This window comes from Prinia subflava, chromosome Z, assembly GCF_021018805.1.
Source record: "Prinia subflava isolate CZ2003 ecotype Zambia chromosome Z, Cam_Psub_1.2, whole genome shotgun sequence".
In the NCBI taxonomy this organism is placed as follows: domain Eukaryota; kingdom Metazoa; phylum Chordata; class Aves; order Passeriformes; family Cisticolidae; genus Prinia; species Prinia subflava.
This window is the reverse complement of record NC_086283.1, coordinates 84,166,781-84,187,591: the sequence shown is the minus strand read 5'-3', so window position 1 is coordinate 84,187,591 and position 20,811 is coordinate 84,166,781. Positions and strand designations below refer to the sequence as shown.

Below are 20,811 nucleotides of genomic sequence, written 5' to 3'. Positions count from 1 at the left end.
CAGGTGAATGATGGTCATGTCACAAAAAATAGCTGGCAATCAGGTTTAATGATAAAATATAACAGGAAACAATTTTTTTAAAATGTCAGACCAGTTACAAAACAAGTTTGAAGCAAGAGGCTTCTCCCATCAGATTTGTGTTATCCTCCTTATTTTCCATCAAGTGAACTACACAAACCTGATTACAGTTCCATATATAAAAATGGATAAATTTTGCTTGCTTTACAAGTGGCAATTGTTTTTTGTTACTCATTTCAAACATTTTTAAGACACATTGTCACAGCAAGATGTCTGGGTTCCCTGCTAGTGCAGAGCTTTTTCTGTTCTACTCTCATTCAATTTTTCCCCTCCCCTAAAAGAAAGGTGCTTCAGACTAAATCATAGAGTCTGTGTTTAATGCCAGATATAATTGAGATATATTTTGAGACTGTTGTACGCAGTTTCTTAGGCAGTCCCTTCTGTGCACTGTTTCTATCCAGAGAGACATGAACATGTCCTGTGGACAAGAGTAAGGATTTCCTTTCCATTCATTCTTCATCTCCTAGGGGAAGTATTACATTCAGGTTCCTTGCTCAACTGAAAGATGCTCATTTATGCAAAGGAGAACAGCATCAGTTGCTATTGCATCATAGTGGTAAAGGTGAAAGGTGGTATGAGCAGCTTTCAGTGGTGCAGTTGAAATTTGTCTTAATTCTGCTTTTAGACAAAATGTGTATTTTTCCTTATCCCTGAGATAGCAAATTCAGTTCTTTCTCAAGAGCAGGAAAGGTCCTGAATTTTGGTGCCTGGAGACAAGACCTGGTGATGCTGCATGAGGCTTGGAAGAAGCTCTGGCTAGAAAAAGGAGACTGGAAGGGTTCACTTAGGCACTCAACAGAGCTGTAAGCTGAGCAGTGAGGCTGTGAGTGAGGCTCAGGGTGCCTCTTCCTTCCTTCCCACCATCTCAAACTGAGGCTGCTCTTGGGGTATGGAATCTCCTGGTGCCATGGAGGTGCGAGGAAGGTGAGGTTGGGAACTGCTACTCACTCCTTTCCTCTCCCTGAAGCAGCTAAGGAACTGACAGTATTCCTGCATACAGGATCCATTTTCTTTATTTATTGCATTATGACTCTTTCACTATGATATTTTTGGAAATAGCTGGCAAGATTTCCCTATTAAATATGTACCCATATTATTAATGGCCATAGCAGTGTAGCAGGGGTAGTACTTAGATGGCATGTTCCAGGCTGCTGTGAGGAAAACCACAGTGTTTAAGCCTCACAGCAGATTGGTGTTAGAGTGGACTGGAAATTCCTTCTGTTCATGATGCTCAAAGCTCAGGCTGTGCTCCTGCTCTGTGACTGGGGAAGGTACAGCCTCTCAGCAGAGCATCCTGTGGAGATGTGCCCCTCTGTTTTGTGTACAGTGCTCTGTGAACTGCAGCGGAGGCTTCAAGACCCGAGACGTTCACTGCATTGATGTTGGGGAGAAGCGGCTGCTCAGGCCTTTCCACTGCCAGTTACTGGGCTATAAACCACAGCTCAACACTAGCTGTAACACAGAACCTTGCCTGCAATGGCTTGTGGAGCCCTGGAGTGAGGTACTGTTCTTTAAAAGAAGCTTTGTGAATCAGCAGTTTCCTTTCAGGTGACAGCGGCTGTTGGATCCCGTGCTGTCAGGTAAAATTCTGCTCCAAGGAAGACACAGCTGGTAAGTTCTAGTGTATGGCTACAAAAAAATGAGCACAGTTTTGTAAGGCTTCACAGAATCATTCTTAGGATTGCATATGATTTACAGCTGGAGCTGTAAATTAGCATATCCTGAAAGAGAGAAGCAGATGGCCTGGAAAAAAACTTGGTGTAGTATCCTATTGGATCAGTAAATGTGGTTCATTTAGATGAATGCTTTTTGCTGCTGTTTTAATGTTTCCTTCTCGTTATGGTGAATTTTGAATTTTCCTTTACACTTTTGGACTGAAATTTTATGGAGCAAAGGTTTAAACCAGACATAAGATAAATCTGACTTTTGGGTCCCTTTGTAATATAAATCTGTGCCAACAAACTAAGAGGGAGCCAGGCACATATTTATGTCAGCTAAAGCATGTGGCCTGATTATATTTTAGAATTTAACCCCACTGAAAGCAGCTCTGGAGAAAGTGTCACAATGTTTGCAGCCCTGTGGACCTAATTGGATTTTAAGGGATCACATTACAGGGTGCTAAAAAATTTCACCTGAAAGAGACCAGAGTATGCTGTCAGATCAATCAGTGGGGGTTGGAAAAATAAAAATAGCCAAAAGATTGCATTTGTTTGCCACTTAAAATACTTTCTGTAAACACTAGCCCTACCCTGGCAGTTGTCCTCATGCTAAGGACACTGGATAGAAATGGCTTGAAAAGGTTAATTTATCAGATGTCAGATATATTGTTCTGTCCATAGGGGTACAATTCTTTGTAGTGACAATGCATTATTCAAAATATATTTGATACCTTATTTCATATCAGAGTATGAAATACTTTGTGTATTTCAAGCAGACTCTACTACAGACAGTGAAAAAATAGTAAAAAGACAGTGGATAATTCTAGTAATTCTAGAATGTGGACAGAAGAATGTTTAAAAAATAACCTAGGTCACTATCTTTGTGTGACACTGACTGCCAAAGAGTTCAATTATTGTATGGATTGAATTTTAATGTCCACCAACCACCTCATAAAAATGAGATGTTGCTTCTTACAAACTTGTTCTGTCTTCAGTTAATATTACAGATTAATCTTGCAGATATATGACTTCTAATCTGATTCTTGTTAGAGATGCTGCTGGTGTTGGTGATGCTGATGAGCAGTTCTGTGTTGCCTGTTCTGTGTAGCCACTTCTACTCTGCCCTTTAGTCCTTCAATAGTATGTGCCAGGAGCAGCTTTTCCCCATGTAACAGCTTGTTCTCAGTCTCCTTCCAAGTACATGGAAAAAGTGTCTCAGTGCAGAGCTTTTCTTCATGTTTGAACTTTAGGACTTGATGTGCAGGCTAGCCTGTTCATCTTTCTAAACCCACAGGCCTGTGCCCCTGGGTTCTTGTTATCTGTGTCCCTGAGTTTCTAAATGAGCATGTCCGGCCACCTCGTGGTCTGTTTCTGGTTTCTCATCCTTTCCCACCTGTGGCCGTGCCCCTCCTTTGGCAGTGCTCGCGGACGTGTGGCGGGGGCCAGCGGAAGCGGCGCGTCTCCTGCCCGCGGGAAGGGCACTGCGACTGGGCCAGCAGACCCGACGCCACCGCACCGTGTAACAGGCAGCCCTGCACACGGTGGATTCACCAGGCCTGGAGCCCGGTAGGATTCCGTTTATTTCTGTTCTATTTCCTCTCATCAGTTGGCCATATTTGGTCATGTTATCCACTTGTCTCTGAACCTCAGCTGCTCTGGCAAGTACAGTTTCTTATGCACAGCTGAAGCTACAAGAGAAGAACTTCTGAAAATATCACTGAACATTTCATAGCCAGCCCATGTCCCTTGCTTCAGGCAACAGATACTGTAGCTTCTACTTTTTGTTGCTGTATTAGATGTTGTTGGAAGTCTGGGATTTTTTATCTTGTCTGAAAACAAAGGAGTTTTACCATTAACATTCTTTCACTGCATGTTTGAAATTTTCCACTGTTTAAGGCTATTGGAGGGGATCAGGTGATCCTCCAAACAACTTCGGGGAATACTGTACTTGCCCACACAAAGAGAAATTATGAATTCTGACCAATTGCCTCCTACTTAGTACCTGGAAATCTTGTTGACAAATATGAGGTGCATCTTTGGGGAGCCTTCGAATATGTGTTGTACATATTTATCTATAAAGGAATTAGTATATCTAATAAACCTCTCCCACCAGTTTCCTTAATGAACATTGCATACTTTACAAGTATCCTCACAGCAGAATGGAATATTGAAGGAATGCTAAAAGCAGGAGCCACAAATCAAGAAACATACAAGTCTCATTTAACACAGAAAATTCAATGAGTTGGTTTTGACACAAAGGCATTAGATGGGACTTGACTGTAATGTAACGTAGAGTTACTGTAGCACCTAATATGGAAGTGAAGTGCATAAAATAAGTAACAGAATACCAAACATTATAGCAGCTATGTTACTTATTTATTAATCCCATATTGATGTATTCATTAATAATTTTATTTTATAAAAATACTTTAAACATCAGTGGTTATTGCAAGAATACCTAAGATCCATTCAGTGTGCCTCAAGCCAGTACCATTGTGTTTCATGTACAAGGATACACATTAGAGAGGGGATAATTTGCATAAAAATGACAGAGGTTCCACTCCTGTCTTCATCTCTTGTACTTGGTTAGCTGACATTTTCTGCCTACTAAACTCTTTGTCTCATTTATCTGCTGGCACTATTTATCTGTAGAGAAAAAAATTAAAACTAATTGGGATTCTCAGATGTTCTAGGAAGTCACAAGAATTAAGTACATTTACAGAATGGTACAGGAAGATATGTTAAAAGTGTTAGGGTTTTATGGCCTTCTGTGTGCAGCCAGAAAAAGCAGCTGGCAGTTCTTTTGTGGTCATAAAGCAAGGGTAACCTCTGTTTAAAAGACAGGAAAGAAACAAAACCTTACTGGGCTTTTTTAAAATCTTAACTTGGTTATTTATAGACCTAACATTGCAATTGGTTATTCGTGTTTAACTTAGTTAGAAAACACAGGAAACAAAAACCATCTTAATTTGTACAAATTTGGTTTACGAGTCTCTTATATTGTAGGACTAGCATTGCAAATCATCCTTTTCCTCCTCTGTAGAAAACAGTCCTCTCCCCCTCTTTACACATTCCAAGGTGCTGTATTTATACTATTTACCCTCTACTGTATCCTGCCAAATCTGGCCACAGTGCACCGTGGAGGTGCCTGGATGGAGCATATAGTACACAGAGTACTGTAATGCTGTTGATTCTGGATCTCATGGCAGTTTTAGCTTCCTGTCACATCACAGCTCAAATATTGCCATATTACAAAATTTCCAGGTAAAAAAATTCATGTATGTTAAAATCACTCTTCCAGTGTGCTGTTTCTTGTGGAGGGGGCATTCAGCAAAGAACTGTGAAATGCATGAATACAGAAACTAATGAAACTGAAGATGACAGTATGTGCATGGATAAAGCCAAGCCCACAAAACACCAGAAATGCAGTCTGCAAGAGTGCAGGAAAAATACAGGTAGAGTAATACACCTGCATGAAACTGTTTTCTCCATTTGTGCTGAGATTCTGCAAAAACTGGGAGCTAATTCAATCTATCAACTTCTCTTGAGTAGTGTGGACTAAGTAATTACAGGTCACCCTGGCCTGGTACTGCTCCGCTGCTCTGTTGGCAGAATCACACTGTTGTCTCTTCCAGCACTTCTGGCCTTGTGTTGCCATGCTGAGGAGCGCAGTCTCTGAGCATGCATCACTAATTTATGATGAATTCAACTAAATAGTATGTGTGCTTGTATTGTTTGTATTGTATCTGCTTGTATTACGTGTTTAAGTTAACCCAGGCTGCAGTGAGGACTGTGGAAGGACACATAGTGAGTTCAAACAGATCCATTTCTTAAGAAAATCCCTAGATTTTCCATAGATCCCTCCATGGAAGCTGTAAATTCTGGACTGGGAGTGCAAGCAAGCAAGTTCTTGCAGCCACTGTAAAAAAATCAGTGTCCCACAGGGTGCGACTGTCCAAAATAAAGAGGTGGGGGGAAGTACTCTTGTGAGTCAGGGTGTCCTGTACCGTTGTCCTTCAAAGGCCCGGGAGCCCAGCTGTTTACATGGTTAATAGTCCAAAAAAAGAGGCATCAGGGGAGGGAGGAAGCTTACAGAGGGATACACATCTTCATGTGTGGTCTATGTACTGCTGTATCCAGCAAGTACCCTCAGGTAAGAACAGCAACAGCTCACAGTTCTAGAAAAACTTTCAAAGTTTTAGAAAAAGTTCTGGAAAAACTTTCAAAAGCCTTTTTGAGGATGATCTTCCCAGTGTGCTAAGGGTCTAATTTGACAGTGAGACAGTGGTTAGAATCCTGAAGGCAGTGCAGATCTGACATGCTCTTGAGAGTGAAGCATCACTCCTGCTGCTGTTCTAGGAGTTTCAGTACACGTTTTGCCCTGGGGTGGATTAGTCTGCTTATTTCTTGTCCCTCTCATGTTCAGAAAGACAGACTCAGATAAATACTGCCTACACATATTAGTAATAGTTACTTCTGTGAATAAAAGCTCAAGTGGCCTGTGAAACATAAGAAATGCCCTACTGGGTAAGCACTGGTCCATGCAGCCCACTCTTACATCTCCATCAATGGCATTAAAAAATGCTGCTTAGCAGGAAAGCAAGAGGTTAGTGCTTTCCTGAGATTCATTTCTGTGAGAGTCCTCCAGCATTCCCAACTGACATATATTAGGACTGTTAAAAGTTCTCCATATACTGCCTTTTTATTTAAACTTCCATTAATATGTTGCAACTCTTCTTTGATGCTGTAATGCTGTCTGCTTCCACCCTCTCTTGTACCAGCAAGTTCACAGAATCATGGAATTGTCAAGGTTGGAAGAGACCCTCAAGACTATCCAGTCCAATCCATTCACCCAGCACTGCCACTGTAACCCCTGAACCACTAAACCACATCACCCAGTGTCAGATCCAGACACCCCTTAAACACCTCCAGGGATGGTGACTCCACCACCTCCCTGAGCAGCCTGTTCCATGCCTGACCAACCTAACAGTGAATAAGAATGGTTTCTAAAGCTAATCTGAACCTCTCCTGTCTCAAATTAAGGCCATTTTCCCTTGTCTTCTCGATGTAGGTGTGGCAAGGTAGGCTGACCCCCACCCAGTACAAGCTCCTTTCAGGTAGCTGTACAGGCCTGTAGTCCCCTGGATCATCCTTCCTGTACCAATCTGATCATACTTCCAATCTACTCTGTTGTAGATTGCATTACATTTGCTAATTTCCAGTCAGGTGGAACTGCTCCAGTTAACCAGGACTGCTGGTAGGTGATTGAGAGTGGTTTGGCAAGTTCTCTCACCAATTTCCTGGTTACTCTGGGGTGGGTCCCATCTGGGCCCATAGACTTGTGTGTCTTAATTGGCAAAGCACGTCCCTAACCATTTTGTCCTGGATTATGGAAGTTTCATTCTGCTTCCCATCCCTGATTTCCAGCTCTGAGGGCTGGGTATCCTGAGGACAGCCATTCTAGAGGTTCACAGCCTGGTGTGAAAAACACTGCTGTCATCAGTTTTAAACTTTATACAAGTTTTAATTGAATTTCCCCAGATGCAGTGTTGCCAGATTTGCTGGAGAACAGCCTTGCTAATACCATCGTCCTTCCTTTGCACACCTTGTCTTCTCGCAGCTGAAGACCTCCTAGTTTCTAATATCTGGCTAAATCTGGCCCATCTCAATTCATCAGAGCTACCACAGACCTATCAGCACGGTAGTTCAGACAGCAGCAGTCCCTGTCATATTTTGATGCTGCAGGAATTAAAGCATAGCCAAGCTGAATATGCAGTTTTATGTGCATTGTCCGCTCTCTCCTGCCTGCCCTGGCTGGCTGTGCAGCACCCTGCCAGCACATTAGGGGCAGTTACAAGAATGCGAAAGTACCAAACTCAAATCATTATTGCCAGGCTTTCTCTGGCAGTCCTTATCAGCAGAAAAGACAAAGTGGAAAACAGATCAGCTATGTCTGCCACAAAAATAGTCTCATTGAATAGTAATGAGTGCTCTGTTTTCCAAAACAGAAGATCATACGTTCACTAAAAAATCATAGAATTTCAGAGGGAGGTCAGGCTGACCCATAATACAAGGGAAGAGAAAGCATAAGACCATAAATAAAAACCTTAATAGATGTGACTGTCTGGCATAAAGCAATTCAAAATTCTAGAACTACAGGGAGTGTGTCAGCAAAATACAGCTAATTTTTGTCATCTCCTTCACTACAGGGCTGCCCTGTGGCAAAGACCAGCTGTCAGTTCACTTCTGCCAGAGGCTGAAAGGCATTGGCAAGTGCTTGCTGCCATCAATACAGACTCAGTGCTGCTTCACGTGTGGTCAGCCCCGACTTCGTTACAAAGCAAGACATGGAGATCAGCAAGGCTTCAAACAACAAAATTACACTAAATCTAGAAGAAAACCACCTCAAACCCAAGAAAACAACAACCAAGCAGCTTGGCACTAGCTGTTTTTTCTCTTGTTTTCTTGAATGGAGCTTCTGTTTACAGGTTTTACATACTTATTTTTTTCTGAACCATCCAGCATAAATGGAAATCTGTGATCAAAACTGGGAAAACATGTTGCCTAGGGTTATCGGTCATAATTTACTGCTTCAGTTTTTTCTTTGTAATAGTCCAAAGTTTGTAACATAATTTTCAATATACCAGCAGCTAGTATTTCTTAGGCATGCGTAGACACTAGGACCAGGCTTGCAAGAATATTCTGATTTTTTGTAATGCATTTAACTTGTTTTTCCATCTCTTTTCTGAAACCCACTTGAAACACCAGCACTGCTTACTCAAGAGTGCTTAGTGAAGATGGTCCTTGGGACAACAGACATACCTGTGCCATGGGCCAGTTCTCTTTATGTTCACTTGCCTTTCATTTTTTAGGAATCAAGGTGAAGTGGCAGTGTTTCTCTAAATTCATTGCTCACATCATAAATTTAAAAGCAGAATTTTGTAATATCTGCGTATGATAGGCAGGATGAATTTAAACATTGTTTTTTCAGGAAAAAAATCTTCATTTAGTACTTGACTAAACCTCTAAAGGATACCTCAGCCATAACCTGTTCTCGACAGTTTTCTTCTGCTACACATGTCTTGCTGTAACCTGAAAACCCCATAAAATACGGGATGTTAAGTTTCCAAATGTGCTTTAAGCAGCACTTCTTGGTTCCACAAAGCCAAGCCATTTGCATCTACCACCTTAATAGTCATAGAATCATTTAGGTTGGACAACACCTTTAAGATCAACAAGTCCAATCTCTAACCCAGTGCTGCCAAGTCCACCACCAAACCATGCCCCTAAGTGCCACATCTACGTGTCTACATTTAGGGGAGAAAACAGCAGTATCTCTTTAGACAGTTTTATCCATTCCATCTGATAGAATAATTTCAGTATAAAGAAAAATTTGGTTTTGCAGATCTACTAGACAGGCAATAACATTCTTAAATATCATCTGTAGTTTCTCTCCATTTAAAATTAACTATCCAAGGCCGTTTGAAATTAGGTAAGGCAACCAAGTCAAAACTATGGCCAGTCTCTATAGCTGCAGGTATTCAGACACAAATGAGCAGGACACAAATGAGCAGGACATAAAAAGCTTCAGGAAACTGATGGAACATAGAGGTTGTACCAGCTTGTTCTGCAGCAAAAATTTCACCTCAACACTTGTCCTTTGAAAAGGATGGTGTTCTCTCTCTCTTGACTTCTCACTTCCACCAGTTTTAACTTAGTGGTCAGCTCCATGTAGTTAAAGAATGTTACAGCTGCTGAACAGAGGAACCAGGAACCTTCATTGTAATGATTTCCACTCTTCACAGCACAAAGAGTAAAGGAGTCACATAGTGAGAAAGCAGAAGACTTTTAGGCTGGTGTAGGTAAAGACAATTTGAAGTTGACTCGTCTGCATTTAAAAACTGAAATCTTTCTGTTCTTTGAAAAATTAAAAAGGAAGGAAGGAGAAAGGAGCTGGCCCAGCTAAACAGTTTTGCGTATTTCATGTTAACTTACATGATAGAATTCAACTTTACAGACTTAAACCTTTCCTGCAGCTTCAAATGTGGCATGCAGGCATTTCAGCTGGAAATTTCCCATACTATGTTTTCAAATCAATTTTACACCATCAACATAAAGGCCAACTAGCCACTGGAAACTCTGTAATTCACACAAATATTCAGTGATAGAGCTATCATTTCATCCATATCTCCCAGGAGAGCATAAGCCCACATTCACAAGAGCAGACCACCTCACTCAGAGCAGACTTTTCCCTCAGTGTAAATCCAAAATCATAGTGGAACTGAGAGCTCCTGGGACAGGAATCTGAGGCCCGGAGTAGTGTCTGCATAGCTCATGCCTCAAGCATGAGGGAACCATGAGCCAAATAGCATATCTGTTTTGCTAGTGAAGAAAATGCCAAAACAAACTTCAGGGAACCAAAACTGGACTCTTTTAACAAAGATGGGCATTTTGAAAAGAGCTGGACAGGAACATTTAGATTCCTTTGGAATTCATTAGGACTTGGACACCTTGGTTCCTCTGGATTTTTTGAAAATCTCAGATTTGTACCCTACTTACCTTACAATTTCAGATTGTAGTACAGGGAAATGCACATTTTATGCAGTATATGCTGAGACACATGGTCATGAATCCAAGTGTCACTGTGGTTACAGAACTATGACTAGCAGTAGCTTTTTTTCTAGACAGACGTTTATGAAAGTAAATAGAAGTATTTCAGCCTGGCTATAGTGTATTAACCTAACGATGGCCATGAGTTGAATTGTCATTTTTCAAAGGTTTGTGTCCTTTGGCTAAGGACTTCGTTCTTCACTTGAAGTCTCTGGGAGTTCAAAATATGCAGCATGGTACAGTTAGATTTATTAACCTCTGTGATGGCAATATAACCCCAGTTTTAGGTGCTGATAAAACAAAATCCACTGTTAAACATGTGGTGCTAGGTTAACAGACATGGGGATGACTTGCAATGGTGCATGTGCGTGCACGCACACACTCATACAATAATATGTGTCTGGTGTTGCTGGCCAACGCCAGACATGATGCTTTTTAAGTTTCAGTTTGCTTCTTTCCTCTTGGGGACCCTTTGAGCAATAGAAATCTGGGCAGTTCTTACTCCTCTGGACACAGAAGTATTGAATCATGCGCGGGAGTAGAGGTGTCCCGCCTGATTCGGGAAGGATTTGGGCAGGGCTTGGGCTCAGTCTGCCTGGTGTACAGCAGTTCCCTGACAGCCAAACCACCTGCACTGGTGGGCAGGTGCTCCTCACATTCCCAGAAGCATTCTACAGGATTTGGGGGGAACAGAGTTCCAGGTCAGAGTGCTCTGCACATAGAGGTACCTGCACAACATTTTATCTGCAGAGGTCAGCAGAAGGAGGCCACCAGGTATGTGAGCTAATGAGAAGGGAACTGACTGAGTGGATATGGTGCTGGTTGGAGGAAAATGCCTGCAGTTGTCCTTTCCAGTGCTCCTTATGGTTAGTATGGAGTTAAACCATTTCTGCCTTCATTGTTTTCTTCAGGGAGCTGTTATTTCATTTGAAATGAATAAAGAAGTGAATAAATTATATTATTGACATTAGTCAGAATAATCTTTCTACCCAGGGAAATGCAGTCATTACTGTTTCTCAGCTTAAAGCTTTAGGGAAAATGCTGTGACAACATGAACCATTTTAACAGAGCAGTACCACTGCTATTATGATATATGCTATTATATCTTAAGTAAAGCTGGATTTATGGTCTGAACCCAGATGGTCATTATCTCAAAACTGAATTGAATACTAAGTACAGAGGTGTATTATCATTATATTATTGTATTAGCCCAAGATGCATGAACTTCAACAGATTGCTCAGGAAAAAAATGTGTATTTGTCACATTCACAGCTTGTTCTAACATTTCAAGGTTTAAAAAGCAAACTATGATGACATACTTGTTTCAAGCTTCAATAAATGGCATTGCATATGTTCAATGTCTCTGTTTTTTTGTTTCCAGTTCAAGAAGATTCATACAAGGGAATTTCCAGGATAAAACAAAAGCCTTAAAAATATTTTTTATATGCCAGGGATTCCCGTCACTGAGTTGTTTTGGAGCTTGATACTCCAGCATAAAAAAGATCATTAAAATGAGTGAGGGAGAAAAGCAGAAGAACAGGGCATGGTGCTAAGTAAAAATATACACTAAAAGACTTCATTACTTCCTATGAAATAGAGGAAATCTTACCACTTGTAGTCTAAGCAGGTATGTCTTAATTTGTTGGCCGTGAGTGTGTCTGTTGTGTCTATTGAAGAGTTATATATAATTTTACCATGCCCCTTGTCCCCCACCCTGAATCTTCTCAACGCTCAAGTTTTGCCAGTCCTGCTGGTGCTTATGCCCAGAAACTTGATCAGACCAACCCTGATCCTTGACATGCTGCCCAGGAGCAAAGTTAGGCTTGGGCAGGGAGCGCCATCAGCCATATCTCTGTCACCAAACTCCACCCCATGCATCCATGCATGGGCTCAGCCTCATAACACCCCGTGGAAGTCACAGGAAGTTGCTCCTTCTTGCTTTAGAAAGTCCAGCCCACAGGGGCAGCACCCTGCACAGGTGCTCTAAGGGAGAGGATTGGGCTGATCTGAGAAGTGAGTGGAAGCTCCCTCTACTTTGCCAAGTCCCTTTATGCCTTCCTGGATGACCCACTGCTCAACACAGCCTGGTGAGCAGATCCTGTGGTTGCTGCACTTTGTGGCACAGCTTGCAGCAACCTCTTGGCTCAGCCAAGCATGCAGCACCATTAGGAATGGATGTGGGGGTTTAGATAAGTCCTTGCCTTTTGCCCAGGCCTCTGGCAGCAGGCAGTAGCTTTATCACTCCAATGCCCACTCTTTGTTTGCAAGTTCTTTAGTAATGGCTGATTCAGTCTATTACAGAATGAATTATTTATTCAGTAGACAAAACCAACAGATGTAAGACATAAGCCAGCCCCATGCAGCCTGGCTTTGAACGCTTCCAGGGATGTGGCATCCATGGCTTCTCTGGGCAATCTGTGCCAGTGCCTCATCACTCTCACAGGGAAGGATTTCTTCCTAATATCTAATCTAAATCGACCTTGTATCAGTTTGAAGCCATTCCCCCTTGTTCTGTCACTAGATGCTTTTACAAATAATCTCTCTCCATTGTTCATGTCAGCTCCCTTCAAGAACCGGAAGGCCACAATAAGTTCACTCCAAATTATTTTCTTTTCCAGGCTGACAATCCCATCTTTTTCAGCCTTTCTTCATAGCCAGGGTGCTCCAGCCCTCTGATCATCTTGGTGCCCTCCTCTGGGCTCTCTCCAGCAGGTCCCTGTCCTTCCCATGCTGGGACCCCAGCTCTGGATGCAGAGCTCCAGCTGGGTCTCAGCAGAGCAGAGCAGAGGGGCAGAATCCCCTCCCTCCCCTGCTGCCCACGGGGCTCTGGATGCAGCCCAGGACACGTTTGGGGCATGTCCAGCCCCTCACCCAGCAGTCTGGGCAAAGGGCACTGCAGTTTAGTGTGATGCTGTTGTTAGGGAAAGCTCCCACTTGCAACATCTGTGTACTTGAGTGATGGCAAGTGTGGCATTAATGGGAAACTGCCCTAAGGAAAACTGCAGGGTGAGGGAAGCTCATCAATGAACTATCAGAGAAGGAATGTTTTATTGCAAGCCCATCAGGACTCAATGTGAACAGAAGTGCAGTGAACCTGCAAGCTCCCCACATGCTTAATTATACAGATGGCAGTCATGGAGATATTAAGTTTCCTGTTTATTGTCCTGTATCTGTTACCTGTTTCATACAAGAGCTGAACTAAAGAAGCTTGACATTTAACTACCATTGTGTTCACATATTACCTTGTTGTTTGGCTCTGGAAGCAAAAATATAGTCAGGTTACAACATAATGAATCAGACTCATAACAAACAGTGCTGGCTGATAAAATTACTGTCCTGTGCTGCAATGCCTGTCTGATATCTAATGAGTGGTGGTCTTTTGCAAATTCTTTTCACTGTGACTCTCTCTCTAGTCCCAGCCTTCGAGGGACACACCCTGGCCCTGGAAGTCATTGCAAATCACTGGTGTACCACACGCACTGGAAGACAAGTGATATTTTTTTCCCCTAGCAGCTGTGGATGTAGAAATGACTGATTCTACCCTCCTGCCCATCTGATGAGAAGTTGAGCCCAGCTGGTCTCAGCTTCATAGCCCTGTAAAGTTGAAGTTTTGCTTTGCATCTAAATAGAGGGGAGGCCATGAACACCCATAGTCTCCAGCATGAGGCAAGAGTTTTCTTTCAGCAGATGTCCTTCTTGTCAGCAAGTGCTCCCTGCGTGTCAGCTGGAAGCTGACAGTTCCCTGTTGCTCCTGGGTCACTTTATGTTCATGCCTCTCTTCCAAGTTTGTGTTAGGCAAGGGGGCAGAGGGGATGTTGCAGGTACCAGATCCTGCTGTAGTTAATGGGAGCAAGAATGTGTCTTGGTAATTACTGTTGTTACATGATCAGCAAACTTCAGATTTTGGCTGAAGCTTCCTGCTGGCACCCTCTGTGCTCCCACAAGGGTGGTCTGATTTGCCGTGGTACCCCCGTTTACGTGAGGACCCTGCTGGGAGCAGGCAGCGCTGGCCTGTGAGAGGGTGCTGGGGCTGCTCTGCCTTTCCAACACCCACTCAGCATCAGTCCGCCTGACCTGCAGTCACCCTCCAAATGGGAAATGTGTCTTTCATGCCTTGTTGGACTCATGGTATCCCAAAGAGTAGTGAGATGGGAAACACAGAAACATTCTCTGCCGAGCTCAACGAATCGTTTGAGCAACCCATGTCTCAGAGTTCAGTGACTGCTGTTGTAAAAACCATGTGAGGAGGTAAAAAGTGCCACTAACACATTGGAAACTTTGTTCAGGGAGCTTTTATTCTTGTGCTGTGAGTGACATGGCCATGACCTTTATTAGGCCTGAAACTGCATAAAGGTAACCAAAACTGGAGTTAAATTTTTCCATCCAAAATCCCCCTTGTGCCAAGTCCCCCTTATACTTGGTGAAGAATGTGTTTGTCTGTGTAAATGGGAAGCAGCAGAGGGAACAAGCTATGCTAGAAAGTTTAGTTTCTGAAAAATAGAGTATTGGAGTGTTTGAAACATTTTTTGCATTAATTCAGGTTTCATGAGTAATCATGAACAATGTCAAAACCGATAGTTCTAATATTCCTGAAATGAAATATTCCTTTTAAGGGATGTTGCTCAGTGGTCTTTACAAGACAGAAACTCTATTGGGTAGCTTGTCTACTAGCTGCCACTTCCTTGGAGTTCAAGTTTGGATGAGTGAGTGCCTTCATTGCAGTTTTGTGCAGGATGCTGGAGGGGACCCTTTCCTGTCTTTCCTCTTGATGGAGTTTTCCAGCATATAGTGACAATATGACAGCACAAACAGCATAATGTCTTGACCATAGATGATCTGTTTGGGATTTTTATTTAAATATATAATCAATCCACTGAGGAAGAAAGAGTTATCCAAAAAAGTTATTTATTTTTAGGTGGCCAGATATGTTCTGCTGATCTCATACAGGAAATCTGCTGAGCTCAGAACTGAAAGCTGTTTTCCCTGGATGTATTTTACTGGCCAACAACTGTGGGAAGCTGGTGCTGAATTGGCTTCACAGCTACCAAGAGTCCTCAAACATTTAAAAGGTATGTCTGACTGACTCCCACTTTTTTGCACACACATGGGGCTCTTAGGTGCTTGAGCCTGAAGACCTTTCTTAGCAAAAGCAATGAAATAAATCTCTGAAGGAGGAACATTGTGTGTGCTCAGTAACAGCCCATGACACCTGTCCCTCTTGAATGAGAGCTGCCTGCTGAGATGAGGATATGCAGTATATGGAGTGCCAAACCCACTGTAAATTAGAGCTACAAGACCAACACGTTTCCTTCTTCTCTTTCATTATCTTTATTTACTCAAGGAATGACTGTAAATATTTAGCCCTAGATTAGTGAATTAAGGTTGCTGGTAAGAGGACTGTTGTGTCCTTACCAGTATTTGTGCTGATTAAAGAAAAACTATGTTCTTAATTTGAACTATGCGGAGATTGTGTCCTGGTGAAAGCAACTCATTTTGCATGCTCATGAGCTGGGCTGCTCAAATGACATGTTTCATTTAGGGAGATGGATTTGATGAGTGGTCTGTTAGATGGATTTGAAAGGGGTTGGATAGTAACATCCAGAGGGTAGAGGTCAATGTCTTTAAGCGCCAAAGGGCATCAGTGACTATGGGTCACCCAGAGGTCCTTACTGGGACCAGTCTTATATCTTCATTAATGACTTAGAAAATGCACCCTCACCAAATTTCCAGGTGACACCAAGCTGAGGTGGTTTAACAGGATGCCATCCAGAGGGACCTGGGACAAACTCAAGGAGAGGTCCACAGGAACATCCTGAGGATTAACAAGGCCAAGTGCTGGGGCTGCACCTGGGTCAGAGCAAGCCCCAGTATCAGCCCAGGCTGGGCATGAGCAGACCCAGAGAAGCCCTGCCCAGAAGGACTTGGGGGTGCTGCTGGGTGAGGGGCTGGACATGCCCCGGCCATGGCACTCACAGCCCAGAGAGCCAAACGTGTCCTGGGCTGCATCCAGAGCCCCGTGGGCAGCAGGGGAGGGAGGGGATTCTGCCCCTCTGCTCTGCTCTGCTGAGACCCAGCTGGAGCTCTGCATCCAGAGCTGGGATCCCAGCATGGGAAGGACAGGGACTTGCAGAAGTGAGAGCAGAGGAGGCCACCAAGATGATCAGAGGGATGGAGCACCTGTCAAAGCCAAATTGGATGGGACTCTGAGTAACCTGGTCTAGTGGAAGGTGTTCCTGCCCATGGCAGAGGGTTGAAACAAGATTAGTAAGTATCTTCCAATGCAAATCATTCTGTGACTGACTGCATCCATTCTATCACTGATTTTTCAGGCTTTCTGCTTTTTGTACCTTCTTCTTCCAAACTCAGGATTGTGTTCATACTTTCCAGGCAATGAATAGATACAGCTTCCATTAGAAATCTATTTCACAGAAGGGTGCTTGCAAACTTTGGTCTAATCACGTCTCTATTCCCTTAAATGAGATAAATACACTGTGTTTCTTCAGGCTTATTCCATGGACTTCGATTGTTTCTACTTTTGTTGAATGCTTAAAAATGTAATTTCAAAGTGGAGATGCACAAACTTGCAAATCTGAATTTGTCACTGCAACACAACATTGGTATTGTGTTACTTTTTCTGCCTCAAATTATACTTATTACACCTTTTCCATTACATCATAAACACAAAGTCAGATGGTAGTTTGCGATTATTATGATGCTATTTCCCAGTGTCGTGAATTTCAGCATACAGCCACCCCTCATATATGACCTCTCATCTTTCCTTTTCCTTTCTTTATGAAAGTGGATTTTTAAATTCCACCGACTTCAGCAAGTGACCCAGCTCACCCTATCTAACCAATCCTCCTCATTTACCGTCTTGCCAATTTTTGTCTCATCTGGAAATATTCTCTGCACTGATTTTCTCTTTTCTTCCAGACTACCAATAAAGATATTTAATGGCAGGAATATCTTTCTACAGGAGTAAAAGTTTTTGGTCGACATTTCCCTTTTATTTTTCTGATGAATTCTGGATGTGTTTGTGTTTGACATAGTGGCAGTTTTTGCAATCAAAATACCGCATAGGACAAATCAAGATTTTTTGTGGATATCTTTTGCCTTATCTAACCCAGCTTGTCTGTTGGAGGGAAGCATATGAGGACTATGGTCGTGCTAGGTTGGAGAATCAAGATAGCATAAGCCACAGCCCTAATCTTTGTCTGACTGAAATTTCAACCTCAAGGCACACTCAAAACATGCTCAACAACAGCTTTGAAATGTCTTTGATGTCAGATTTCTGTTAGCATAACCACTGAGATATCTTTGGGTCAGATGGATGGTTGTCATCTGAAATATCCAAAATAGGAAGGAAATAAAACAAAAGATTCATAGAGATCTATTGCAGGACACATTTCTCTGTTGCCTTTTGACACCTCTAACTATTTGCATTTGAAATCACAGGAGTTTTGAAAACTTAAACAGCTGCTGTTCCATCCAGCTGCAGAGTGGATCAGAACAGCAAGGCTCCTTGAATTTGCAACAGCAGAGAAAATATCTAGCTTATCTTCGCAGCAGTGGCAGATATGCTGACGTTAAAGCTTCAGCCTACAAATGTTCTTAGGACATCCCTTAAGCTGTCTGCCAGGACCTTACATGTCCAGTGTTTACAGCTGGATGAAGCCTGGCTATGAAAACAAGGAGCTTATGATGTGATCCTGGGTTTGAAGGTCTTCCTGAGCCAATACTTCTGTGTGCCTGAAGATTTGATCAGCAGAGAAAACTGCAACAGAAGATGGGGTGCTCCAGGCTCATGTTGGAAAAGGTGCATCCCAACACCACCATGCTATCGGGGTGCACACAAGCATCAATCCAGAGCCTTCCTCCTCTTCCCCAGGGACCATTAGTTGGCCATGGCTCCTACAGAGTAAAACCAAATTAAGGAAGGAAGGGAGGGAGGGAGGGAGGGAGGGAGGGAGAGAGGAAGGGAGGGAGGGAGGGAGGGAGGGAGGGAGGGAGGGAGGGAGGGAGGGAGGGAGGGAGGGAGGGAGGGAGGGAGGGAGGGAGGGAGGGAGGGAGGGAGGGAGGGAGGGAGGGAGGGAGGGAGGGAGGGAGGGAGGGAGGGAGGGAGGGAGGGAGGGAGGGAGGGAGAGAGGAAGGGAGGGAGGGAGGGAGGGAGGGAGGGAGGGAGGGAGGGAGGGAGGGAGGGAGGGAGGGAGGAAGGAAGGAAGGAAGGAAGGAAGGAAGGAAGGAAGGAAGGAAGGAAGGAAGGAAGGAAGGAAGGAAGGAAGGAAGGAAGGAAGGAAGGAAGGAAGGAAGGAAGGAAGGAAGGAAGGAAGGAAGGAAGGAAGGAAGGAAGGAAGGAAGGAAGGAAGGAAGGAAGGAAGGAAGGAAGGAAGGAAGGAAGGAAGGAAGGAAGGAAGGAAGGAAGGAAGGAAGGAAGGAAGGAAGGAAGGAAGGAAGGAAGGAAGGAAGGAAGGAAGGAAACTGGCAAGGGAGCTGGCTGTCCTTATCACTGCAGTAAATGAGCAAATAATCCCAAATACCTGTATAGCTGAAGCCAGGAACAGAGCTGCTTTTGATCTAGAGAGACTATTCTAGCTCAGAAACTGCTTAGAAGGAGAAATATTTTGTTTTATTTGCAGCTACTTCAGTGCAAAAAGAAAGCAACTTGGAGTTCTGGAATATAGTTAGAAGTTCCAGGTGGAAGAGGTCTTGTTATAAATCCAGGTGCTCTTTGGGTCTGCTCGCCTGTGTAATGCTAAGCTGTGATCCCAAAATCACAGCGATAGGCTTATGGTCAGGCAGCACGTCCATGGAAAGCTCCAAAGCAATGCTCGTTGCTGGTGGCTGATAACGTGAAACCAAAACGTTTGCAGTATTTCATTGTCTCGGTGAAGGACTCGCCACTTTCCCCTTATGCCGCCACTGGATAAGCTTGTGACTAAGGAATAATTTGCCTCTAAATGGACTACTTTGAGAACACTTATCTTTGATGATCTAGACTCTGAGCCATTTTATGACCAAAATGGCCTCTTTCCATACAAAATAATATATTATGTCAAGTGTCAGTGGTACCTAGCTAGTAAAATAACAGCTGAACTCAGAATGTCTAGGCAGTTCAAAACTAGCTGTTCAGAAACTTTTTAATGAATAAAAAGATACTTCACTGAAGATACTTTCTTCAACTACAAGAAGATCAGAATTAATTTTAAAAATGGGTGACATCTTATTAGGTTAAAAAAACCCTATAGCTATCATTTCCCTTTCATAGAAATGATGTGGCAAACTTGTAGTTCTAACTGAAAAGTTGATAAGCAATTAAAACCTTGACCTGTGCCTATTTGTTTGACTCTGTGTGCGACCCTAGCAACTACTGAGAAATAGAAACTGTTGAGAAATAACACTCAACATGTTTCTGAAATTATGTTGTTAACTCCGATATCCTGTCTAATTTCCTTTCTGTGCCTACATTTCCCCTCCATAAATACTGGAGGGGTACTGCGTGGTTACTGATGAGCTGTGCTATCATTCACTACTGCTCTTTGCTGTTGAACAGCTTCTGTATGCTATGTGTTGCATGGCACTGGATGTTTTTTATTAACACATGCAATTCAAACCATGATTCATATGAAATTGCTATCTGTGACACCTGAAGACAGTCCTAAAATTATGTGTTGAGCATGATTTCTACATCAAGTACTAAGTGATGCTCATTTGAAGAAGAAGCTGAATAAAACTGAATGGCAGTTTGTAAGATTTTCAACAGTGGGGTGCTTGCCTTTCCCCACTTTTTAAATGAGAAATGAACTTAAAAGTGCAATACAACATTTCTTTTCTTGAAATTCCAGCAGCATTCACACAAAGTCCAGAGTTTCGGATAATTTTGAATGAAGTTTCAGGTGCTGAGCTAAATGTACCTCGGAAGAAATTTGCATGACTGTAAGTTACCAAGTTGAAAACTGTCCTGATAACAGTGCCCGGGTTTTTACTGAAAAAGTGTCTGCATGTGTATCCTTTCCAGTCTCCAGCTGAACTCCTCTAGCCACCTGCTGCTGATTTGATTTCCATCATGTCTGAAACAGCATGTGTGAATCCTTCTGAACAGACTTCCTTCATCATCTTTGACCCTTGATGTTGCTCCCTTCAGTATGTCTGTGTTATTTCTGCTGGGGAGCCCACCATGGTGTGCAGCATCCCAGATGTGTCCCACCAGGCTGAGCAGAGGGGAAGGAGCCCCTCCCCTGACCTGCTGGCAGTGTCCTGCCCCATGGAGCCCAGGATGCTGCTGGCCTTTGCTGCACAGGCCCTTTGCTGGCTCATGTCCACCTTGTCCCCACCTCCTTCTCTGCTTTCCAGTTGACTGGACTCCCACCTGTGCTGGTGCAGGGAATGCAGGACTTTGCTATTCCCTTTGTCCAGCTGCCTGGGGTTCCTGTCAGCCCATTTCTTGAGCCCATTGAGGACCCTTTGA

General features: G+C 43.1%; 1 protein-coding gene across 1 annotated transcript in view; it reads left to right on the top strand.

The window, feature by feature from the left end:
- Nucleotides 1-11,690, top strand: part of ADAMTS12 (ADAM metallopeptidase with thrombospondin type 1 motif 12) — a 149,987-nt gene extending 138,297 nt beyond the window's left edge. The window contains exons 21-24 of the mRNA XM_063422663.1: nucleotides 1,406-1,579; nucleotides 3,156-3,302; nucleotides 5,038-5,191; nucleotides 7,946-11,690. Coding sequence (XP_063278733.1) covers nucleotides 1,406-1,579; nucleotides 3,156-3,302; nucleotides 5,038-5,191; nucleotides 7,946-8,181 — 711 coding nt within the window. The 3' untranslated portion in view covers nucleotides 8,182-11,690. The remainder of the gene's footprint in view (nucleotides 1-1,405; nucleotides 1,580-3,155; nucleotides 3,303-5,037; nucleotides 5,192-7,945) is intronic.
- Nucleotides 11,691-20,811: the final 9,121 nt, after the last annotated feature.